At 41.3% G+C, this 20,043-nt stretch overlaps 1 protein-coding gene across 1 annotated transcript; it reads right to left on the minus strand.

Moving 5' to 3' along the window:
* Window positions 1-2,833: 2,833 nt before the first annotated feature.
* exosc2 (exosome component 2) lies at window positions 2,834-19,703 on the minus strand. The gene is made up of 9 exons (XM_063073131.1): window positions 19,190-19,703; window positions 13,180-13,281; window positions 9,479-9,524; window positions 8,267-8,356; window positions 7,302-7,367; window positions 6,903-6,971; window positions 6,291-6,467; window positions 4,534-4,662; window positions 2,834-3,224 (listed from the first exon to the last, which is right to left on the minus strand). Exons 1-9 carry the CDS (start codon window positions 19,303-19,305, stop codon window positions 3,144-3,146), a joined length of 876 nt encoding a protein of 291 aa, XP_062929201.1. The 5' UTR covers window positions 19,306-19,703; the 3' UTR covers window positions 2,834-3,143.
* Window positions 19,704-20,043: the final 340 nt, after the last annotated feature.

Genomic DNA, 20,043 nt, shown 5'->3' on the forward strand with positions numbered 1-20,043 from the left:
AGGTTTTTTGCGTCTGTATTTACTAAGGAAACTGGCATGAAGTCTATGGAATTATGGGAAACAACTAGTGAGAGCATGGAAACTGTACAGATCGAAAAGGAGGAGGTCCTTGCTGTCTTGAGGAAAATTGAAGTGGATAAATCCCCGGGACCTGAAAGGGTGTTCCCTCGGACCTTGAAGGAAACTAGTGTTGAAATTGCAGGGGCCCTGGCAGAAATATTTAAAATGTCGCTGTCTACAGGTGAGGTGCCGAAGGATTGGAGAGTGGCTCATGTTGTTCCGTTGTTTAAAAAAGGATCGAAAAGTAATCCAGGAAATTATAGGCCGGTAAGTTTAACGTCGGTAGTAGGTAAGTTACTGAAGGGAGTACTAAGAGACAGAATCTACAAGCATTTGGATAGACAGGGACTTATTAGGGAGAGTCAACATGGCTTTGTGCATGGTAGGTCATGTTTGACCAATCTATTGGTGTTTTTCGAGGAGGTTACCAGGAAAGTGGATGAAGGGAAGGCAGTGGATATTGTCTACATGGACTTCAGTAAGCCTTTGACAAGGTCCCGCATGGGAGGTTAGTTAGGAAAATTCAGTCGCAAGGTATACATGGAGAGGTGGTAAATTGGATTAGACATTGGCTCGATGGAAGAAGCCAAAGAGTGGTAGTAGAGAATTGCTTCTCCGAGTAGAGGCCTGTGACTAGTGGTGTGCCACAGGGATCAGTGCTGGGTCTATTGTTATTTGTCATCTATATCAATGATCTGGATGATAATGTGGTAAATTGGATCAGCAAATTTGCTGATGATACAAAGATTGGAGGTGTAGTGGACAGTAAGGAAGGTTTTCAGAGCCTGCAGAGGGACTTGGACCAGCTGGAAAAATGGCAGATGGAGTTTAATACAGACAAGTGTGAGGTATTGCACGTTGGAAGGACAAACCAAGGTAGAACATACAGGGTTAATGGTAAGGCACTGAGGAGTGTAGTAGAACAGAGGGATCTGGGAATACAGATACAAAATTCCCTAAAAGTGGCATCACAGGTAGATAGGGTCGTAAAGAGAGCTTCTGGTACATTGGCCTTTGTTAATCAAGGTATTGAGTATAAGAGCTGGAATGTTATGATGAGGTTGTATAAGGCATTGGTGAGGCCGAATCTGGAGTATTGTGTTCAGTTTTGGTCACCAAATTACAGGAAGGATATAAATAAGGTTGAAAGAGTGCAGAGAAGGTTTACAAGGATGTTGCCAGGACTTGAGAAACTCAGTTACAGAGAAAGGTTGAATAGGTTAGGACTTTATTCCCTAGAGCATAGATGAATGAGGGGGGGATTTGATAGAGGTATATAAAATTATGATGGGTATAGATAGAGTGAATGCAAGTAGGCTTTTTCCACTGAGGCAAAGGGAGAAAAAAAACCCAGAGGACATGGGTTAAGGGTGGGGCGGGGGGGGAAGCTTAAAGGGAACATTGAGGGGGCTTCTTCACACAGAGAGTGGTGAGAGTATGGAATGAGCTGCCAGACGACGTGGTAAATGCAGGTTCTTTTTTAACATTTAAGAATAAATTGGACAGATACATGGATGGGAGGTGTATGGAGGGATATGGTCCGTGTGCAGGTCAGTGGGACTAGGCAGAAAATGGTTTGGCACTGCCAAGAAGGGCCAAAAGGCCTGTTTCTGTGCTGTACTTTTTCTATGGTTTCTAATACAGTATCAGGTTACTGACAGAGCCTGCTCTTCTCAAGAAAGATCTGTTTATGTGCACCATGTCTTGATCAAAACAACTTTCAGAGAACCTTAGAATAGTAGAGATGCATAAAGCTGGAAAAAGCTACAAAAGCACTTCTACAGATCTGAGTGTTCATCAGTCCACAGTAAGAGAAACTCTACAAATGGAGGAAATTCAGTACTGTTGCTACTCTCTGTCAGAGTGGGCATTCTACAACGATCACACCAAGAGCACAATGTGCAATTCTGAAGGAAGTGAACAGGAACCCAAGGGCAACAGCAAAAGACCTGCTGAAATCTCTAGAACTTGCTAAATTCATGTGTCCACCATAAGAAAAACACTGAACAAGAATGCTGTTCATGGAAGGACACCATGGAGGAAACCACTGCTCTCCAAAATAAAAACATTGCTGCACATCTCAAGTTTGCAAAAGACTACCTAGATGTTCCACAACACTTCCAGGACAATATTCTGTGGCCAGATGAGACAAAAGTTGAACTTTTTGGCAGAAATGCACACCACTATGTTTGGAGGAAAATGGGCACTGCACAGCAACACCAAAACCTCATCCCAACTGTGAAGCATGGTGGAAGGAGCATCATGGTTTGGGGCTGCTTTGCTTCCTCAGGACCTGGACAGCCTACATTCATTGAGGAAACAGTGAATTCAAAATTGTATTAAGACATTTTAAAGAAGATTGTCAGTGTAGCAGTCCATCACCTGAAGCTTAATATGAAACAAGACAATGGTCCAAAACACAAGAGTAAATCAACAATGAATGGTTTAAAGAAAATTCAGGTTTGTGTTTCGTAATGGCCAAGTCAGAGTCCAGCTGTGGCACGACCTGAAGAGGGCTATTCATGCAAGGTATCCCAGAAATATTGATGAACTGAAACAGTTTTGTATGGAGGAATGGTCTAAAATTCCTTCTTGCCATTATGCAAGTCTGATCAGCAGGTACAGAAAACATTTGGTGGAGGTTATTGCTTTTAAAGGAGGTTCTACCAGTTATGAAATACAAGGGTTCACCTACATTCTCCAGCCTGGCCCGTGAATGATTAAACTATGTGTCCAATAAAGACATGAAAAGTACAATTGTTTGTGTGTTATTCATTTAGGCAGATTGTGTTTGTTTATTTTTGTGACTTAGATGAAGATCAGAGCAGGTGCAGAAAAAGATGCAGAAAACCAGGTAACTGCAAACAGTTCACAAACTTTTTCTTGCAACTGAAACTCATTAAAAAGGTCAATGTGAAACTCTGTACAAGGTGTTGTTAAACTGGAATTTTACTATATTAAAGATACTGAATGAATGTTAGTTATTAGTACATAACGATAAACTGTTCTGATATGATCCAGCAACAAATACAATATATTACAAAATTTTACAAAAATAAGAAAAATGAAATCGGTGCGTGATATCAGCCCTCCTGATTTATTAACCGTTGCCTTGTCTCCATCACTATTTCTTCCATTATCTCTGGCTTCAGAATATCTTTAATCTGAAATCAGAACAGAAACAACTTGGTAAAACTGAAATTTATGTAGTTGATACATTTACAGCAGATTTTATAGGTACACTTTCATCACTGTACAGAAGTCTTAAGCATATATACAGCTAAGGACCTAAGGCTTTTGCACAGTACTGTACTTGTCAACATGGAGCAGAGAACGAGTTTGTAAATTGGCAGAAGCAAAGGATATTGGGAATGGCAAGGGTGGTGTGCCGTGGGAGGGGTGTGGGAGAGGATTGCCAAGGGCAGTGGTGGCGTGGGTGCAGACACAACCAGCCCTGAGACACCAAGCAAGGTCATTTGATTCCAAACAATTGGTTTATTAGTCTGTCTTTCTGGTGCTTCCTGCTCTCTTCCCTCTTCCCCTTTATCCAACCATGATAAACCTCTCTCCCTGCCCCCTTCCCACTCTCAATCCACAATACTGACCCATATAAGAACCGGGTATTACTCACAAATGTCATGAAATTTATTTTTTTATTGCAGCAGTAGTACAGTGCTATACATAAAATTACTACAGTACTGTGCAAAGGTCTTAGGTACTAACTATATATGTCTTAAAATTTTTGCACAGTATTGTAGTACACTTAATCCATCAGATACTGAAGTCATAAGTGGTGGTAGCGTACTCCCATCAGGGAGGAGGCTATGTAGCATCCACACCAGGACCACCAGACTCAAAAACAGTTACTTTCCCCAAGCAGTACTACTTCATCATTTCCTGTCAGTCACCTTATGTACAGACAGTCCTGTGCCTTGAGTCACTTTATGGACATACAATCAATCTACGTATATAAGCTATCCTATGTATTTAATGTGTTTTTTCATTGTGTTCTTTATTTTTTTGTGCTGCATCGGATCTGGGGTTACAATTACTTCATGCTTCTTTACGTCTGTGTACTGGAAATGACATTAAACAATCTTGAATCTTGATAACTGAATACATGATTATTTACTCACTTTTACAGATGCTCAATTTTCAAAATAATTCAAAACATGTTTTCAAACACTCAGCAATTATTGTGTATTTAATTTGAAATCTTTTAAGATTCTTTTTCTCTTAACTGTCGATAAACATTGACAGATTATATTCTTGCATGAAATAGGCAGACAGAAAGAAATTGAAAGATCATGCAATTAGTTTCTAAGAGATATAAATCATATAATTATCAACTTTGCTAAAGTAACAAGCTATTTGGTTCAAAAATAATTACGGGCATTTTTAAGACTGAGAAATCTAGCTAAATGTAGTTTAAAGACATACTATGCCAAAACCATTCTGTGTTAGATATGTTACCTGGTGATGCAATGATGCCTCGTAACAATAGAGAACACTGGTGTCGTAAAGCATCATTTTATGACTACTCAGGACTAAGATGCAATTGTGGAGTCGTGAGATCACTTCTCTGTCCGATAAAGAAACTGGCTGTAGTTAGAAGAAACAGGAATACGAATACCAGGATTAAGATGGATTAAATTTTATTAAATAAAAAATGCTGGAAACATTTAACTGGTCAGGCAGCTGAATTAGCTTTCCCAGGGTGAGAACTAAAAAACAAAGCTAGATGAAAGGAGAAAGGAGATGGTGAGTGGCGGTCTACACAAGGGAAAGCTTGTGACAGAATGGAAGTCTCTCCTTTCATGTTTTGCACCTTTCCTCCCCCTCCAACCTCCCACCACCACCCCATTTCTAAAAGGTTCCCTGTTCTGATGAAACATTAACTCCACTGCCTGACCTGCTGAATGTTTCAACATTTACAGTATAATCAGCATTTTTCATCATTGAAGTGTTTTTCCTTTGAATATACTCTTATACAGCAGTTGGCTCCATATCAGGTTCTGACAGGGGAAGAACATTTAAAACTAAAATCAAAGCATCATTGTACTAAGTCAGTTCAATACTAAAGCAGTTAAATCTCACTTAATAGATGCATTCTCACCTGGAAGCTGAAAATCCACAATGAATTAGATGGTTAAACTGACTGGAATTTAGGAACTGAGTTGACAGATTTTCAATCGCTCAGATTATACTCCTCTGTGCCAGGGACTCAACATTCAAACCTCAGCCAAGACTTAGGCACAGATTGTCCTAAAATACTCAACAAAATAGCTAAGGAGTTCTTCAGTGTGAGAGGTGCTGCAGATGGATGAAACTGCAGCCCTACCTGCCCATTATGGAAATCATGAAAATCTCATGGCATTATTTTGAAGAGCAAGGAAGTAGTCTCTGATATTTGAGCCAATGGTGAATCACAAGTAACACCATGAGAAACAGGCACCTGACCATTGTCACACTGCTATTCACAGGATCTCTCCACAAGTAAAATAACAAAGCGCACTCAAGTCTCAGCCTTATGTGTATTTAAAAAGCTCTGATTGTGGAGCCTGAACCCACAACTTTCTGAATCAAGATTCAAGGGTTAATCTCCCAACTACAGCTGACACTTGAACTAAGTTATGCGAGATGATCAGCTATATTTCATACCTTTACTTATTTTCTAAAGTACACAAGATATGCTGAGCCCACACAGTGTAGCCCTGAAGAATTCTATCAACTATAATATAGTAAGTCACACTCCCACGAGCCTAACCCACAGAAAATACACGTACAGTTAGTTCATCCAGTCCTTCAAGTTTGTTTTGCCATTCCATACCACCATGACTTTATCTCAGCATTCTTTTAATGATTATGTCAATACCTCTTAAATATCCTCAGTGATTTAACATTCGTAATCCCCTTGGGTGGAGATTTCCAAAGATTCATTACCGAAATGGAAAAGACATTTATCATCTCTGTCCTAAATGACCAACTCCTAATTTTAAGACTGACCCTTGGTTCTAAACATCTCAGTGGAACAAAATTATTAATTCCACATCTATCCTGTCAAGCCCCAGAATTTTGTATGTTTTAAAGAAATTGTCTCATCTTTTCCCATATGATATCAAATGAGCGAATGTTTGCTGCATTCCCTCTATTACTGGTAGATCCTTCCTTAGATAGGGAGTCTAGATCTGAACACAATTTTTTCAGTAGAATCATTCCTGGCACCTCACCTCAAGATTAGTCACAAATCCTCCAGCTTCATCCTCCTTCTGTTCAGTGATTGGATAAATCCAAATGAAACCATTATTTCCCAGGATGATGGCTGCGCCACAAGGCAAATTGTGAAAATGAGTTTTACGACGTTTTATAAGGGAAGGAGAGACTTGGACCAGGGTACCTTGTCCTAGCTGTCCAAAGAATGGAAAAGAAGAAATGAATAATGCTTATGTGATTACTGCCAGAGCATCAAACAGGGAAAATAGTACACAAACATACCTTTATAACTTTAATCACTGTAAAATACTTCTAAGACCCCTAAGCTCCCCCAAATCTTCTTTCTCAATTTTACCACTTCACAGCTGGCAACCATACTTTAATTTTAGCTCTGAAATTCTCATTTCAAACTGTTGAAATGCTCCTTAAATGCTACAACACCAACCAAGTTTCTGATCACCTATCTTAATATCAAACACCATATCCTTAATCTCAGATGAGACTCCCTGCAACACTTGGATATGTAAAAATCTTGTATAAATGTGAATTGTGTTGAAATTTCAGGAATTTAACGTTCTGTTGAAGTTACCCTTTTATAAGTAAATAGACTCTGCATCTCCTGATCTTACCTTTCCATACTTCAGGCTCCTGGTATGCAAGGACAAAGCACCATCTGCAAATACAGCTTGTACCTCTGCCTGAATGTATGATAAGGAAAATTATGCATAAGGAGTGAAAGCAAATATTTTAAAAAGTGTGCTGTTTTTAAATGTTTGGATTTTTAAGAAATACTGTATTTCCTCTTCCTTCTGATTCTATTTGACTGGTTGAGTTTTTAAGAGCATTTGTGTTTTTTTTATTGTGGAAATTTTAACCTGCAATCCTACCCTGCTGACTGTTTAGATTAACAGAGAGAGAAAAAGCATTGTTTCCCACCCACAGTTTAATGAGTTGTGCCATTTCATACTAGGAATGTCCAATAGAGGAACTAGACCCCATATTTCCTTGCTAGTCAGTAAAAAGGATACACTAATCAGGTCTCCCTCTTGCAGGTAGTCCCTCATCATCAGCTCGTCCTCGGCAGACCTTCTTCTCTGTAAAGACAAGTTTGTATATGAATACAGAAAGGACTGCTTGATCCAGAAACTTATGTGAACAAGCAGCCAGTTTAATGAGTGGAACAACCCTCATTCAAAGTTCAAGGCAACACTCGATCAAGAATCAAAACTGCTCATTAACATGTACATGGAACCATAACAGAAAGCAGTTCCTAATGCATCGGGAATAATGCCCTTTGGAGTATTGACATCAGAATCAGGCTTTTTGTCACTGACAAAGTCATGATATTTATTGTTTTATAGCAGCAGTATAGTGCAGACAGAACAAATAACTTACAATAATAAATTGAAAACTCTGATAGCAAAGAGGAAGAAGCTGTTTCTAAAACACTGAGTGTGGGTCTTTGCTTTCGATATTTCCTCCCTGATGGCAGTAATGAGAGGTTGTTGGCTGAGTCTACAGCCCTCTGAAGCGTCTTACAGCCCTTCCTGTACACTGGAGCCTCCATACCAAGCAGTGATGCAATCTGTCAGAATGTTCTCCACGGTACATCTATAGAAATTTGCTAGCCTTTGGCAACATACCAAATCTCCTCAAATTCCTAATGAAGTGAAGCTTTTGGCGTGTCTTCGTCATGATTAAATCAATATGGTGAACCCAGGGCAATCTTCTGAGACATTGAAGCCCTGGAACTTGAAACTGCTCAGCCTTTCCACCGATGACCCCTCAATCAGGATTGGTGTGTGTTTACAATCAGTTCCTTCCTCTTGCAAATGCTGAGTAGACATGTTTTTACACTCTGGGAGCACCAGAATGTATATTGTGCCTAAGAGGGGCGATGGCAAGTATGAAGGTGCTTTACGGGGGTGTGGGCTAAAAAAGGTTCGGAAACACTGCTCTACATAAATGTCAGTACATTAATTATTTCACTCACCAGTTCTCCTCCAGGAAGATTAACAGAAGAGAGGAGGAGCACTGAGTCTAGTCTGGAGTTAGTTTCTACTTTCCATCGTTTCTGATGAACCTACAAGGATTTAAGGAAGAAAGCATTAGGTTTTTCTAGGATTCATGTATCCTGTATTTTCTAGCTAACCAGAGAACTTTATTTTGACTCTGAGGAAATCAACTTCAATTCCATTTCCTGACCTATTCCCACAATTTTCTGAAATATTTTTTAGAAAATATATTTGGCCACATCAATTCTCCAGCTGGTGATGACTAACTGGGGCTGATTCTAAATATTTGGCAGGTACCCAGAGTGATTGCTCACTGGATCATAAGTAATACTTGGACCCAGTGACAAGTTAAAGAGACATGGTCTAGTCATTCCTATTTCCTGGCAGATTTTTTAATACATTTTCCAGATCACATAGTTGCAGGACAGAGGGAAATTGTCCAGCAGGATGCTCCACACTTTGGGGGTATCATTTGGAACAAGTTTGATAAACCAGCTGAATGTTTCCTTCACTTCTATGACACACTCCACCTCATTATTTATAAATTTAACTTCCAACTCAAGCATAAAATTTAAGTTCTTTAACAACAAATTTGAAAGAGCAACACCACAACTGACATTGAGAAACTAGCCCCAATTGCACAGGATATTCTTGAAAACATAACTGGTGCAGACCATTTATGGGCCCAACGTCTAAATTTCCACAAATAAACCCATCAAATCTCTGCATTCTGCTTTCTTCACATTTTGCTCAATGCTGTACCATTGAAACACATTTATCCCACATTTTTATAACTTCGTCCTTGGGTTAACTATACTAAACAAATCCCTGGTTCAGGTTTTGGTGGCTCATTTCATCAAATGGAATGGTCAGCCCTCCTCAATTGTGATTGAGACAATGCTATCTTCAGAGTATTGCTAATTAGTAAGTCTTGCTCATTACAAAGATCTAATTACATAGAGAGGAGATACGTTCAAATAATCTACCAGTCTTGTAAAAACTTTCAGGTTACCCTCCTTTCAACAGCATTTTCTTCTGCTCTTCAAACAGTACAGTGTCACAGAGGTCATTACATATCCTAGTAAACAAACTTAGGCATTCCAAAATGTAAAGTGAATTTTTAATTCCTAAAATCAAGATATAAATATGATTAAACTCAGTTAAACTAAGAAGCATGATTTTGATCTTACCTCAGTGATCCTGCCCACCACAACATCACCAACTTCTCCATTATATCTATGGAGAGAAACATGAAAATTGAAGCTTACAGCTTTAGTTACTCTGGACTTTGCAGACCCTCTGCCTGTTGCACTAATTTCACAAATAAAAAAGAAAATCTCAGCATAAGGGGTTAGGCTAACAGTACAGCTTTCCAAGTATCACAAAGGGCCAACTGCATTTTTCTATTAATTTTACTTAGTTCATCATAATGAGTGCCTGTGAAAACATTCCTGATCACCAGACATTCTGGAGATGCTGAAAATCTTGAGCGACATGCACAAAATGCCGGAGGAACTCAGCAGGTCAGGCAGCATCTATAGAGAGAAATAAACAGTCAACATTTCATACTGAGCCGCTTCACTGGTACTGGAAAAGACGTGGGGAAAGCCAGAAAGACATCCTAATATCTCTCCCAGCAAACAGCAGAACTGAGTCTGTGAGAATAATCAGGTTAAAAAGTGTAAGGCATTCTGTAATTGAAAACCCCTTTGTCATTTAAGTGTTAAAATAAATCTCATTCTTGCTTTCAGTACTTCGCCTCATCTCACATTCAATATGGCTGTCACTGCAATGGGACTAATCAACAAGAAAAGTAGGAAAACACTTCAACATTCTTTACCTCCAGTCCAAAATCAAGATCCAGTTCCTTATCATGGTATTAAAGGAGCTGCAGCTAGGTGCACTTTGGGCAGATGTAGTTATCAGGGAGACTGGAGAATCCCCAAGTTTCCCCACATCTCACACAAGGAACAAATCACTAACTCTGGGATATTTTCTCAGTGCACTAGCTATGTATTAGCAGAAAAAAACTTACTAGAAATTTACTTAGAACCTCCACCCGTGCTTGCCCAAGCCTGTTGAGCCAAAGCTGCACTCTAAAACTGTCCACTCACATAATGACTGCTCCACTTATACCTTGCTTCTTTTCATTGACCCCTGCTGAGTGCCTAACAGATCATTATGATTGCAGCCCACCAAGAAGTCCTGAAAGCATCCAAACTCTTTTTAAACCTTGTGCTACATCACCAATGAATGACTTCTAGCACTGATTGCAATCTGTTGAAAAATTCCAAAGGCTCCAAGTTCTCTTTATACCTCATGCTGTGTCACCAACGAGTGACTACTCACGATGATTGCAACCTGCTGAAAAGTCCCATAAAAATGAGACGATTATCCCCAAAGTTAATATTTGGAAGACAAAGGCACCAATTTGCCACCTGCAACACAGCACTACTCGATGAAAATCAAGGCCCAGGATAACAGTCTAGTCAACTTCACATAAATTGGGAACCACGGGTCTGCAGAGGAGATTAAATCAATTTGCAAAGACAATATGCGGCAAAATCCACCAGCAGTGCAGCCAGGAGCCTCGAAGGATAAGAGTTCGAAGACCAAAACCCAACACACACCTTAAGACATTGGAGAATTCTCCAAATCCCTGGAATGACAAGTGTACCTGTAGTAGTCTGGCATACCTCCACTTTGCTGAGGCCCGGCAACAACTGTCAGAAACCTCCTCTTACTTAACCCTTGACCAGGACCCCACTAAGGAGCACCAGGCCATTGTCTCCCACACCATCACCTACCTTACCAACTCTGGAGATCTCCAATCCACTGCCACCAACCTCACCTCATAGTTCCCTCAACCCACACCTCCCGTTTTAATCTCTTACCTGAGATCCACAAACCTGCCTGTCCAGGTAGACCCACTGTTTCTGCTTGTTCCTGCCCCACTGAATTTATATCTGCATACCCCAACTCAATTTTAACCCCCTCTGCCCACCCCCAGTTCACCAGTTCAGTCCCTTCCTACCTACATCTGTGACACTTCACACACTCTTGATCTTTTCAACGATTTGAAGTTCCCTGACCCCGATCATCCTATTTTCACTATTGATGTCAAGTCTGTATACACCTCCATTGCCCACCAGTAAGACCTCAAAGCTCTCCATTTCTGTATGGACACCAGCCCCAACCTGTTCCCCTTCACAACCACTCTCCTCTGTCTAGCTGAACTTGACCTCACTCTTAATAATTTCTCTTTCAGTTCCTCCCACTTCTTTCAAACAAAAGGTGTAGCCATGGGCACTCACATGGGTCCCAGCTATGCCTGCCTGTTTGTCAGCTACGTGGAACAGTCTATGTTCCAAGCCTACACAGGTATCGCTCAAGATGAGGCGCGTCATTTTAGAACTAAGGAGATGTCCTCTTCTTCAAAGCCTCCCTTCCTCCACCATCAACGCTGCCCTCAATCACATCTCTTCCATCTTGCACACGCCTGCCCTCACCCCATCCTCCCATCACCCCACCAGGGATGGGGTTCCTCATGTCCTCACCTACCACCCACCAACCTCCTTGTCCAGCACTTAATTATCCATAACTTCCACCATCTCCAGTGGGATCCCACTACCCAGCACATCCTCCCCCCCCCCCCACTTACTTTCCGCTTGCCGCAGGGATCGCTCCCGACATGACTCCCTTGTCCATTCGTCCCTCCCCATTGATCTCCCTCCTGGCAATTATCCTTGCAACCAGAACAAGTACTACACCTGCCCCTACACCTCCTCCCTCACTACCACTCAGGGCCCCAAACAGCCCTTCCAGGTGAGGCAACTCTTCACCTCTGAGTCTGTTGGGGTCATCTACTGTATCTGGTGCAGCGTCCTGTGTATCAGAGAGACCTGGCACAGATTGGGAGACCGCTTCACTGAGCACCTACAAGAAAAGGCGGGATCTCCCAGTGGCCACCTATTTTAATTCCACTTCCCATTCCGATATGTCAGTCTATTGCCTCCTCTACTGTCGCAGTAAGGCCACAATCAGGTTGGAAGAGCAACACCTTATATTCGGTCTGGGTAGCCTCCAACCTGGCGGCATGAACATCGATTTCTCGAACTTCCGGTAATGCACTTCCACCCTCCTTCACCATTCCCCTCTCTCACCTTATCTCCTTACCTGCCCATCACCTCCCTCTGGTGTTCCTCTCCCTTTCTTTCTTCCACGGGCTTCTGTCCTCTCCTATCAGATTCCCCCTTCTCCAGCCTTTATCTCTTTCACCAATCAACTTCCCAGCTTTTTACTTCACCCCCCACCCCTCTCCAGGATTCACCTATCACCTTGTATTTCTTCTTCTCCTCCCTCCCATCTTCTCACCCTGACTCCTCATCTTTTTTTTTCCAGTCCTGATGAAGGGTCTCGGCCTGAAACATCAACTCTACTCTTTTCCATAGATGCTGCCTGGCCTGCTGAGTTCGTTCAGCATTCTGTGTGTGTTGCTTGGGTTTCCAGATCTGCAGATTTTCTCTCATTTATGTACCAATATCAGCTTCCTTTCCATCATCCCCAGATCTGATCATGCTCAATTAATTCCAAAGTGTGGCTTATATCATCTGTGTGCCCAAAGTTAGGCCAAAACAAACACTATTCCAAATGCCATCACAATAAGTAAATCCCATAAGGATGGAAAAGATCATCGAAGATTCATGGAAGAAATGTAACATCGTAATGACACATGAAAATCCCTGGCCCAAGACTGCTCAACCTGGCAGAGAAACAGAAAGGAAAGCACAAACATCCTTCCAATGAGAGCACACAGAATCCATGCATAAACAGTGGAAGGAGCACACAATATTCCAAATAACTTACCCAGGAGCAACAATTAAAGACTTACCTTGTTTGAAGTGGCTTGACACATATCAGCTTATTCACTCGTTCCACAGCCCCAGCAACTGATGCAATGAGCTTTTCATCTTCCATGTATGTACCATGGCCTCTAGAAAAAAATGAGAAGAGGATGAAAATCTGAACAAAGTTCTCAACCAGGAAAGAGTTATTTCAGCTATCAATTTTGCCTCTATTCTGAACCAGGATTGCTGACATCCCAGAATATCCTGGGTTCTCCAAAAATCAAATATTAAGACCTAACACCAATATAAACAACTCGAATAAAATGAGAGAAACCTGGAAGTAAAAATTGTGCTTATTTATTTCTTTGAATTATTTTGTTAGTTATAAAAACATTGACAATGAAAAAAACAATGGATAAGAATCTGTTGACTTTCCAGGGTGTAGTATCAGGCTGCTTGTTTTTCATGGTTATATATAAATGATTTGGACTGAAAGAAAAGGGCCAAAATTATAGTTTGCTGACTTGATCAAAATTAACAAGAAAGAAAGTGATCAGCTACAGTTGTACATTAGGAGACCAGTTTAATGGGTTCAAAAGCAGCAAATGGAATTCGATCCTAAGTAGAAGGATGTGCAGGGAAAAGGAGGCAGGGGAAGTGATATCATTCAGTGATACAGTACAGTAATAAGGGAAATCTTAAGAGTATAAAAGAACAGATAGGAAGATGATACCAATATGTATGGAATACTTGTTTTCATCAGCCAAGAATTGTACAAAATTCTGTTTAGGCCACAAACAAAATACAGTGCACACCGAGGACATGATAGCAATAAGAGTCTTGAGGAATTTAAGGACAATACCAGAATAGAGAGACACATTTGAGGCGAGCTAAATTGGGCTACCACTTTTAAATAAAGTAGGGTAAAGGGGAAACAAGAGTGCAAGATCTAAGCAGCATAAGCAGAATCTCCCGAAGACAGGACAATAACTAAGCATATAATTTGCAAAATGATTATTAAACATGTAGTAGAGGTCTGGAATTCATTTTATGAAAGGATGATGAGGGCAAAAGCCCTTATCAGTATTAAACCATTCCTAAATGAATGATGTGAGAACCTAGAAGACGATAGATAAAGACCTGGGAAGTATAGTTAACCTAGGCAGTCTATTTTTGTTCATTGTATTTCTTTGGACAGTTAAAAGTGTATTTAGTTTCAAATTTTAAAAAAATCACAAACTCAAGACGTATCAAAACTGTTCAAGTAATTATGAATTATTTGAAATAATTCATAAATGGGAACCTCAGCAGTCAATTTGAAAATAAAAACTCCTACAAATGACCAGTAGTGTTGTGGGATGACATCAGATGAGATATTAGCAACAACTCTTCAAACACTTGTGAAGAAACATACTCAAGTTAATGGCCTTCTGAAAAACACTGATGGATCTTTGATTTAATGTATTTTCTTAGAGATGTATCCTTATCTACAGTGCAAAGTTCCATCATCTGTTAGTGATTGCAGCTCTGGTGGCATCTGATTTTTCTTGGGAATGAGGAAAAACCTTGGATTTATTTTTATCCAATCATTTCTCTGGCTCACAGTGTCACTGGCAAGGCCATTTACTATTACCCAATCCTAACTGCCCCTTGAGAAGGTGTTGGCTGGCTGCTGCCTTGAACCATTGCACCACTCACACATTTGCATTGGGGAAGAAGTTTTAGATTTAGATCCAAATATACATTTTCAAATAGGATAGCTAACTTGTGTCCACCGAGATGCAACACAGAGCGTCATAGGAAGTCATTCCTGCCTGTGGCCATCAAACTTTACAACTCCTCCCTTGGAGGGTCAGACACCCTGAGCCAATAGGCTGGTCCTGGACTTATTTCATGGCATAATTTACATATTACTATTTAACTATTTATGGTTTTATTACTATTTATTATTTATGGCGCAACTGTAACAAAAACCAATCTCCCTCGGGATCAATAAAGTATGACTATGACTATCATGATCTCATTCACCTTTCTTGGCTTTACATCTTCTTAAACCTATTCATTATACTGCTACCACCCGCTTTACAATTCTGTAAAGCAAAGATTTCAAAAATAATGAAATGAAAAATTTCTAAATATCAAAAAATTACTGTGAAGAGCAGTAAACAGTAAAAAACTAAATCAATGTCTGGTGTGACCACCATTTGCCTTTCAAACTGCATCAATTCTCTTAAGTACACTGCTGTACAATTTTATAAATGTCTCGCCTGCTTTTCTCTCCAGGTAATCCCAGACAGGCTCGATGGTGTTGAGATCAGGGACCTTTGGAGGTATACCATCTTTTACAGAACTCCTTGTTCTTCTCTTCACTGAAGGTAGTTCTTCATGACCTTGGCCGTGCGTTTGGGGTCATTATGCTACCACAGAATGAAGTTGGGACCAATCAGACGCCTCCCTGGTGGTATTGTGTGATGGATGAGAATCCGCATGTACTCTCAGCATTGAGGACGCTGACCAGATCACCAACTCCATTTGCAGAAATGCAGCCCCAGACCTGCAGGCACCTCCGCCATGCTTCGTCGTTGGTTGCAGACACTCACTCATCCATGTAACACTTTCTAGCTCTGCTACAGACATGCTGCCTCTTACTTGAGCCAAAATTTTCAAATTTTGACTCATCAGTCCAAGCACTTGCTGGCATTGTTCAGCACCCCAGTCCTTGTGTTTTTGTGCACGGGCCAGTCTCTTGGCTTTGCTTCCACTTCAGAGGAATGGCTTTTTGACAGCAATTTCCCCACGAAGACCACTTCTGACAAGACTTCTCCAGGCTGCAGAGGGGTGTTCTTGGGTTCCAGCGGTTTATGTGAGTTCACAGCTGATAACAGTGCTGGACTTCTTCCCATTTAGAAGGGACATGAGTTTGATGTATCTCTCACCTACTGCACTCAGCTTCCACAGCCAACCACTATCTTTCTGGACTTCTGCCTTGCCCGTTTCTTTGTGCTTCTTCAGAAGAGCTTGGGCAGCACATCTTGAAACTCCTGTCTGGTGTGAAATTTTTGCTTGGGAGACCTTGCGGATGCAGGATGACCACCTTGTATCTTGTTGCCATGTGTAAGAATTGAAGATTTGAAGGTTAAAACTGCCCCACCCTCACCTTTTCGATTGGTTGCAACACCCTCACCTTTTAGCTTCGCTGTCCTTTGCCCAGTTTGATTCCTTCGGCACCCTTTTCAGTTTCAGTTACTTAGTTTAGTTCATTCAACTCATTATGTCAATGATGTTTGCTATGTTAGTTTGATCGCGCACTGGGCTGCCTACAAAGTAATCAAGTTTTTATTTGAAAAGTGGCCCATTACTTAAATGTTACTCTCTTTAACAAAATACAATAATGTCTCTGTAACATTTACTTTTGGGGAAATGCATGATTGGAAACGTAAAATTTGTTCTTTTCTACTGAATGCAGAAGACAAAAAAAATCTAAAACAAAAATTATACAAAAAATCTAGCAACACACATAAAAGTTGCTGGTGAACGCAGCAGGCCAGGCAGCATCTCTAGGAAGAGGTACAGTCAACATTTTGGGCCAAGACCCTTTGTCAGGACGAGACCCTTCATCTTGGCCTGAAACTTCGACTGTACCTCTTCCTAGAGATGCTGCCTGGCCTGCTGCGTTCACCAGCAACTTTTATGTGTGTTGCTTGAAATTCCAGCATCTGCAGATTTCATGTTTGCGACAAAAACTCTAGGATGCCTAAGACTCTCGCACAGTCGTGTGTGTGTGTGTGTGTATGTATATATATATATACACACACACACACGTACATACATATGTTATATATTCATAGTTAATGTGCCTTTTTAATTATTGTGTTCTTTATCTTAATGTGCTTTTATATGCTGCATCGCATCCAGAGTAAGTTAGTTTGTTCTCTTTTACACTTGTGTACTGTAAATGACATTGAACAATGTATCTTGAATCTTCAGCAGAAAGATCATCTCCAAACAATAAAACTAAAACAGATTATTTGAAATTTCACTTCACAAGCACTAGTGGGGCTTAGTTGTGTGCAAATTGCTGTTAGGTTTCCTATAATACAGGTCCAACCAGGTTACAAAGGCTTCTAGACACACTGTATACATGAATGAGCATTTGGGAGACCAGCTGGATGGATTTGCTGGCTCCACCAAGCTGCAGGCATTGTCTGCCAGGTGGGAATGAGGTACTTAAAAGTGCATCTTCCTCTCGACCAACCTGACAGAGTGGTGCCCCAAGTAGTCTCGTGGTCATTTGGCAAAATCCCTCATCGTCAAATTTTCCAAAGAACACAAAAGATCTTGTTTGGCTAGTGCTAAAATACCTGCACAAAATGCTGGGCAAACTTAGCAAGTCAGACAGCATTTATGGAGAGGAATAAACAGTCGACGTTTCGGGGCGAGATACCCAATGCAGATTGGGGGACCGCTTTGTCAAGCACCTCCGCTCCATCCGCCACAACAGACAGGATCTCCCGGTAGCCACCCACTTCAACTCTGCTTCCCATTCCCATTCAGATATGTCCATACATGGCCTCCTCTACTGCCATGATGAGGCTACACTCAGGTTGGAGGAGCAGCACCTCATATACCGTCTAGGTAGTCTCCAGCCCCTCGGTATGAACATAGAATTCTCCAATTTCCGGTAATTCCCTTCCCCTATCCCTATTTCACTCTGCCCCCTCCCCCAGCTGCCTATCACCTCCCTCATGGTTCCCCCTCCTTCTACTACCCATTGTGTTTTCCCCTATTCCTTCTTCACCTTTCCTGCCTATCACCTCCCTGCTTCCCCTTCCCCACCCCTTTATCTTTCCCCTTACTGGTTTTTCACCTGGAACCTACCAGCCTTCTCCTTCCCACCCTCCCCCCACCTTGTTTATAGGGCCTCTGCCCCTTCCCCCTACAGTCCTGATGAAGGGTTCTGGCCTGAAACGTCGACTGATCATTTCCATGGATGCTGCTCGACCTGCTGAGTTCCTCCAGCATTTTGTGAGTGTCCCTTTATAGAGAATGTTTATTCCACCCTGCCTGATCAACTGCACTCCCCAACATTTTGTGTGCATTACTCTGGATTTCCGGCATCTGCAGAATTTCGTATCTCCATCATGGGCAGTCCCAAACCCAGCTCTGAAAAGAGGAGGATTGGGCATGGGGCTAGAAAACCCATTCCTTAAAAAAACAACTACAGAAACGCTAACGGTGGCTCCCGAAGCCTCATCCACGGGAGAGGAAGGATCTTCAAAAACAACTTGAAGGACTGGCCCAGAATAGAGGGCTCTGGTGAGCTCGGGCGACAGCCTGTGCCCCAGCAGAGGTGATGAGTTTAAGCCAAGCAGAATCTCTTGTGTTTATGATGGTGCTGAAATACTATGCAGTACATCGGCGGCCATTCTGTGCCGCCCTGGAAAAACCCTCACCAGCAAAGCGAAATAAAACTACTGAAGGAACTCGGCGGATCAGGCAACATCTGAGTGAGAGAAGAAATGGTCGATACAGTATTTCAAGTCGAGCCCTCTATCGGTCATTTCTTTCCATCCACAAATGCTGCCGACCTGCCGAGTTCCTCCAGCAGTTTGTATACAATATTTGGTTTCCTCTGCATCCAACAATTACAGCAAGCTTTCATCATTTTACAGAGCGGAGGGAACTGTACACCCCTTGGACTTTTTTCCTCGAGAAACAAGTCCTGGACGATTCAACAATAATACATATTTAAACATCAAACCTAACACCCACGTTATTTAGGTTTGCGCTCTCTCCCGCCATGCTGGATTTTCTTTGGACATAGCGAGACCGATGAAGAGGGCACAACGATGCACAGTACTGAGTTGTAATATCCATCTGGGGAATCAAGGTCTCAAGTTAACAGTGTGCCCCAATTTCTGACCAAATGAAACTGCCCAAATCCATCGTTCAAAGTTGGCAGGGCAATGAACATGTGTAAACACGTGCAGTCGAACATACGTCATCTTACAGAGCACTAATCCTTTTTAAGATGGAATTTCATGACTATTTTACCTCATAAAACCGGTATCTGTTGTGATCGTATCTCCCGGTGATACTAGATGTTTATTAATTTCAGTTGATAGAGAAACGGGCTTTCGCGCCGTTGCTAATCGAATGTCCACCGCCATCTTTGTAATTGGCAAATCACCGGCGCCAACAGTAATTCACTCTCCACCATCATTCATGCAGGCAAACCGTACCTCTCCGGAAAATACGATAAAATTATTGCAGAGTTTATGGATCAGAAATTACCAATAAAATAAAATACCTGGAAGATCAGGGAAATCTGAAATAAAATAACTCAAAATGCTGGGAATACTCAGATCAGATAGCGCCTGTGGAAATGAAAACGAAGTTAACCTTTCAAATCGAAGCCCCCCCCCATCAGATCATCTAAAGTTTAGATTCTAAAAAAAAGAAAACACACTGCATCTGACAAAAGAGCAACGGTTTGAAACAACCCATCGAGTTTCTTCCATTGAGGGGAGCACAGAGTTTATCATTTCTAATAAAGTACGCGGTTCAACTTCCGCCATTTTTAATGCTGGCAGAGCTTCTTCAGTTTTACTCGGGACTACTTTTGCCTTATTTAATGCTCCTCCCAATACCGAATCCGACATCTTTATTACTGGCAACGCATCACAACCTCACCACAGTCACCATATTTCCTTTTGCCGGACCATCTTCTTTGCCTTTAAATTACCATGTTTATTGCTGAGAACAATTACTGTATTTTTCTTTTTGCTACTGACTTTATTAGTGTACTTACAACTAATCAGCGCTGTTATTTATTGACTGCATTAGTAATCTGTTGGCTGTTCGAAGTAGCATTTGAGATTGTAGAAATACTTTTTCCTTAGATATAC

This window comes from Mobula hypostoma, chromosome 21 (genome assembly GCF_963921235.1).
Source record: "Mobula hypostoma chromosome 21, sMobHyp1.1, whole genome shotgun sequence".
In the NCBI taxonomy this organism is placed as follows: Eukaryota; Metazoa; Chordata; class Chondrichthyes; order Myliobatiformes; family Myliobatidae; genus Mobula; species Mobula hypostoma.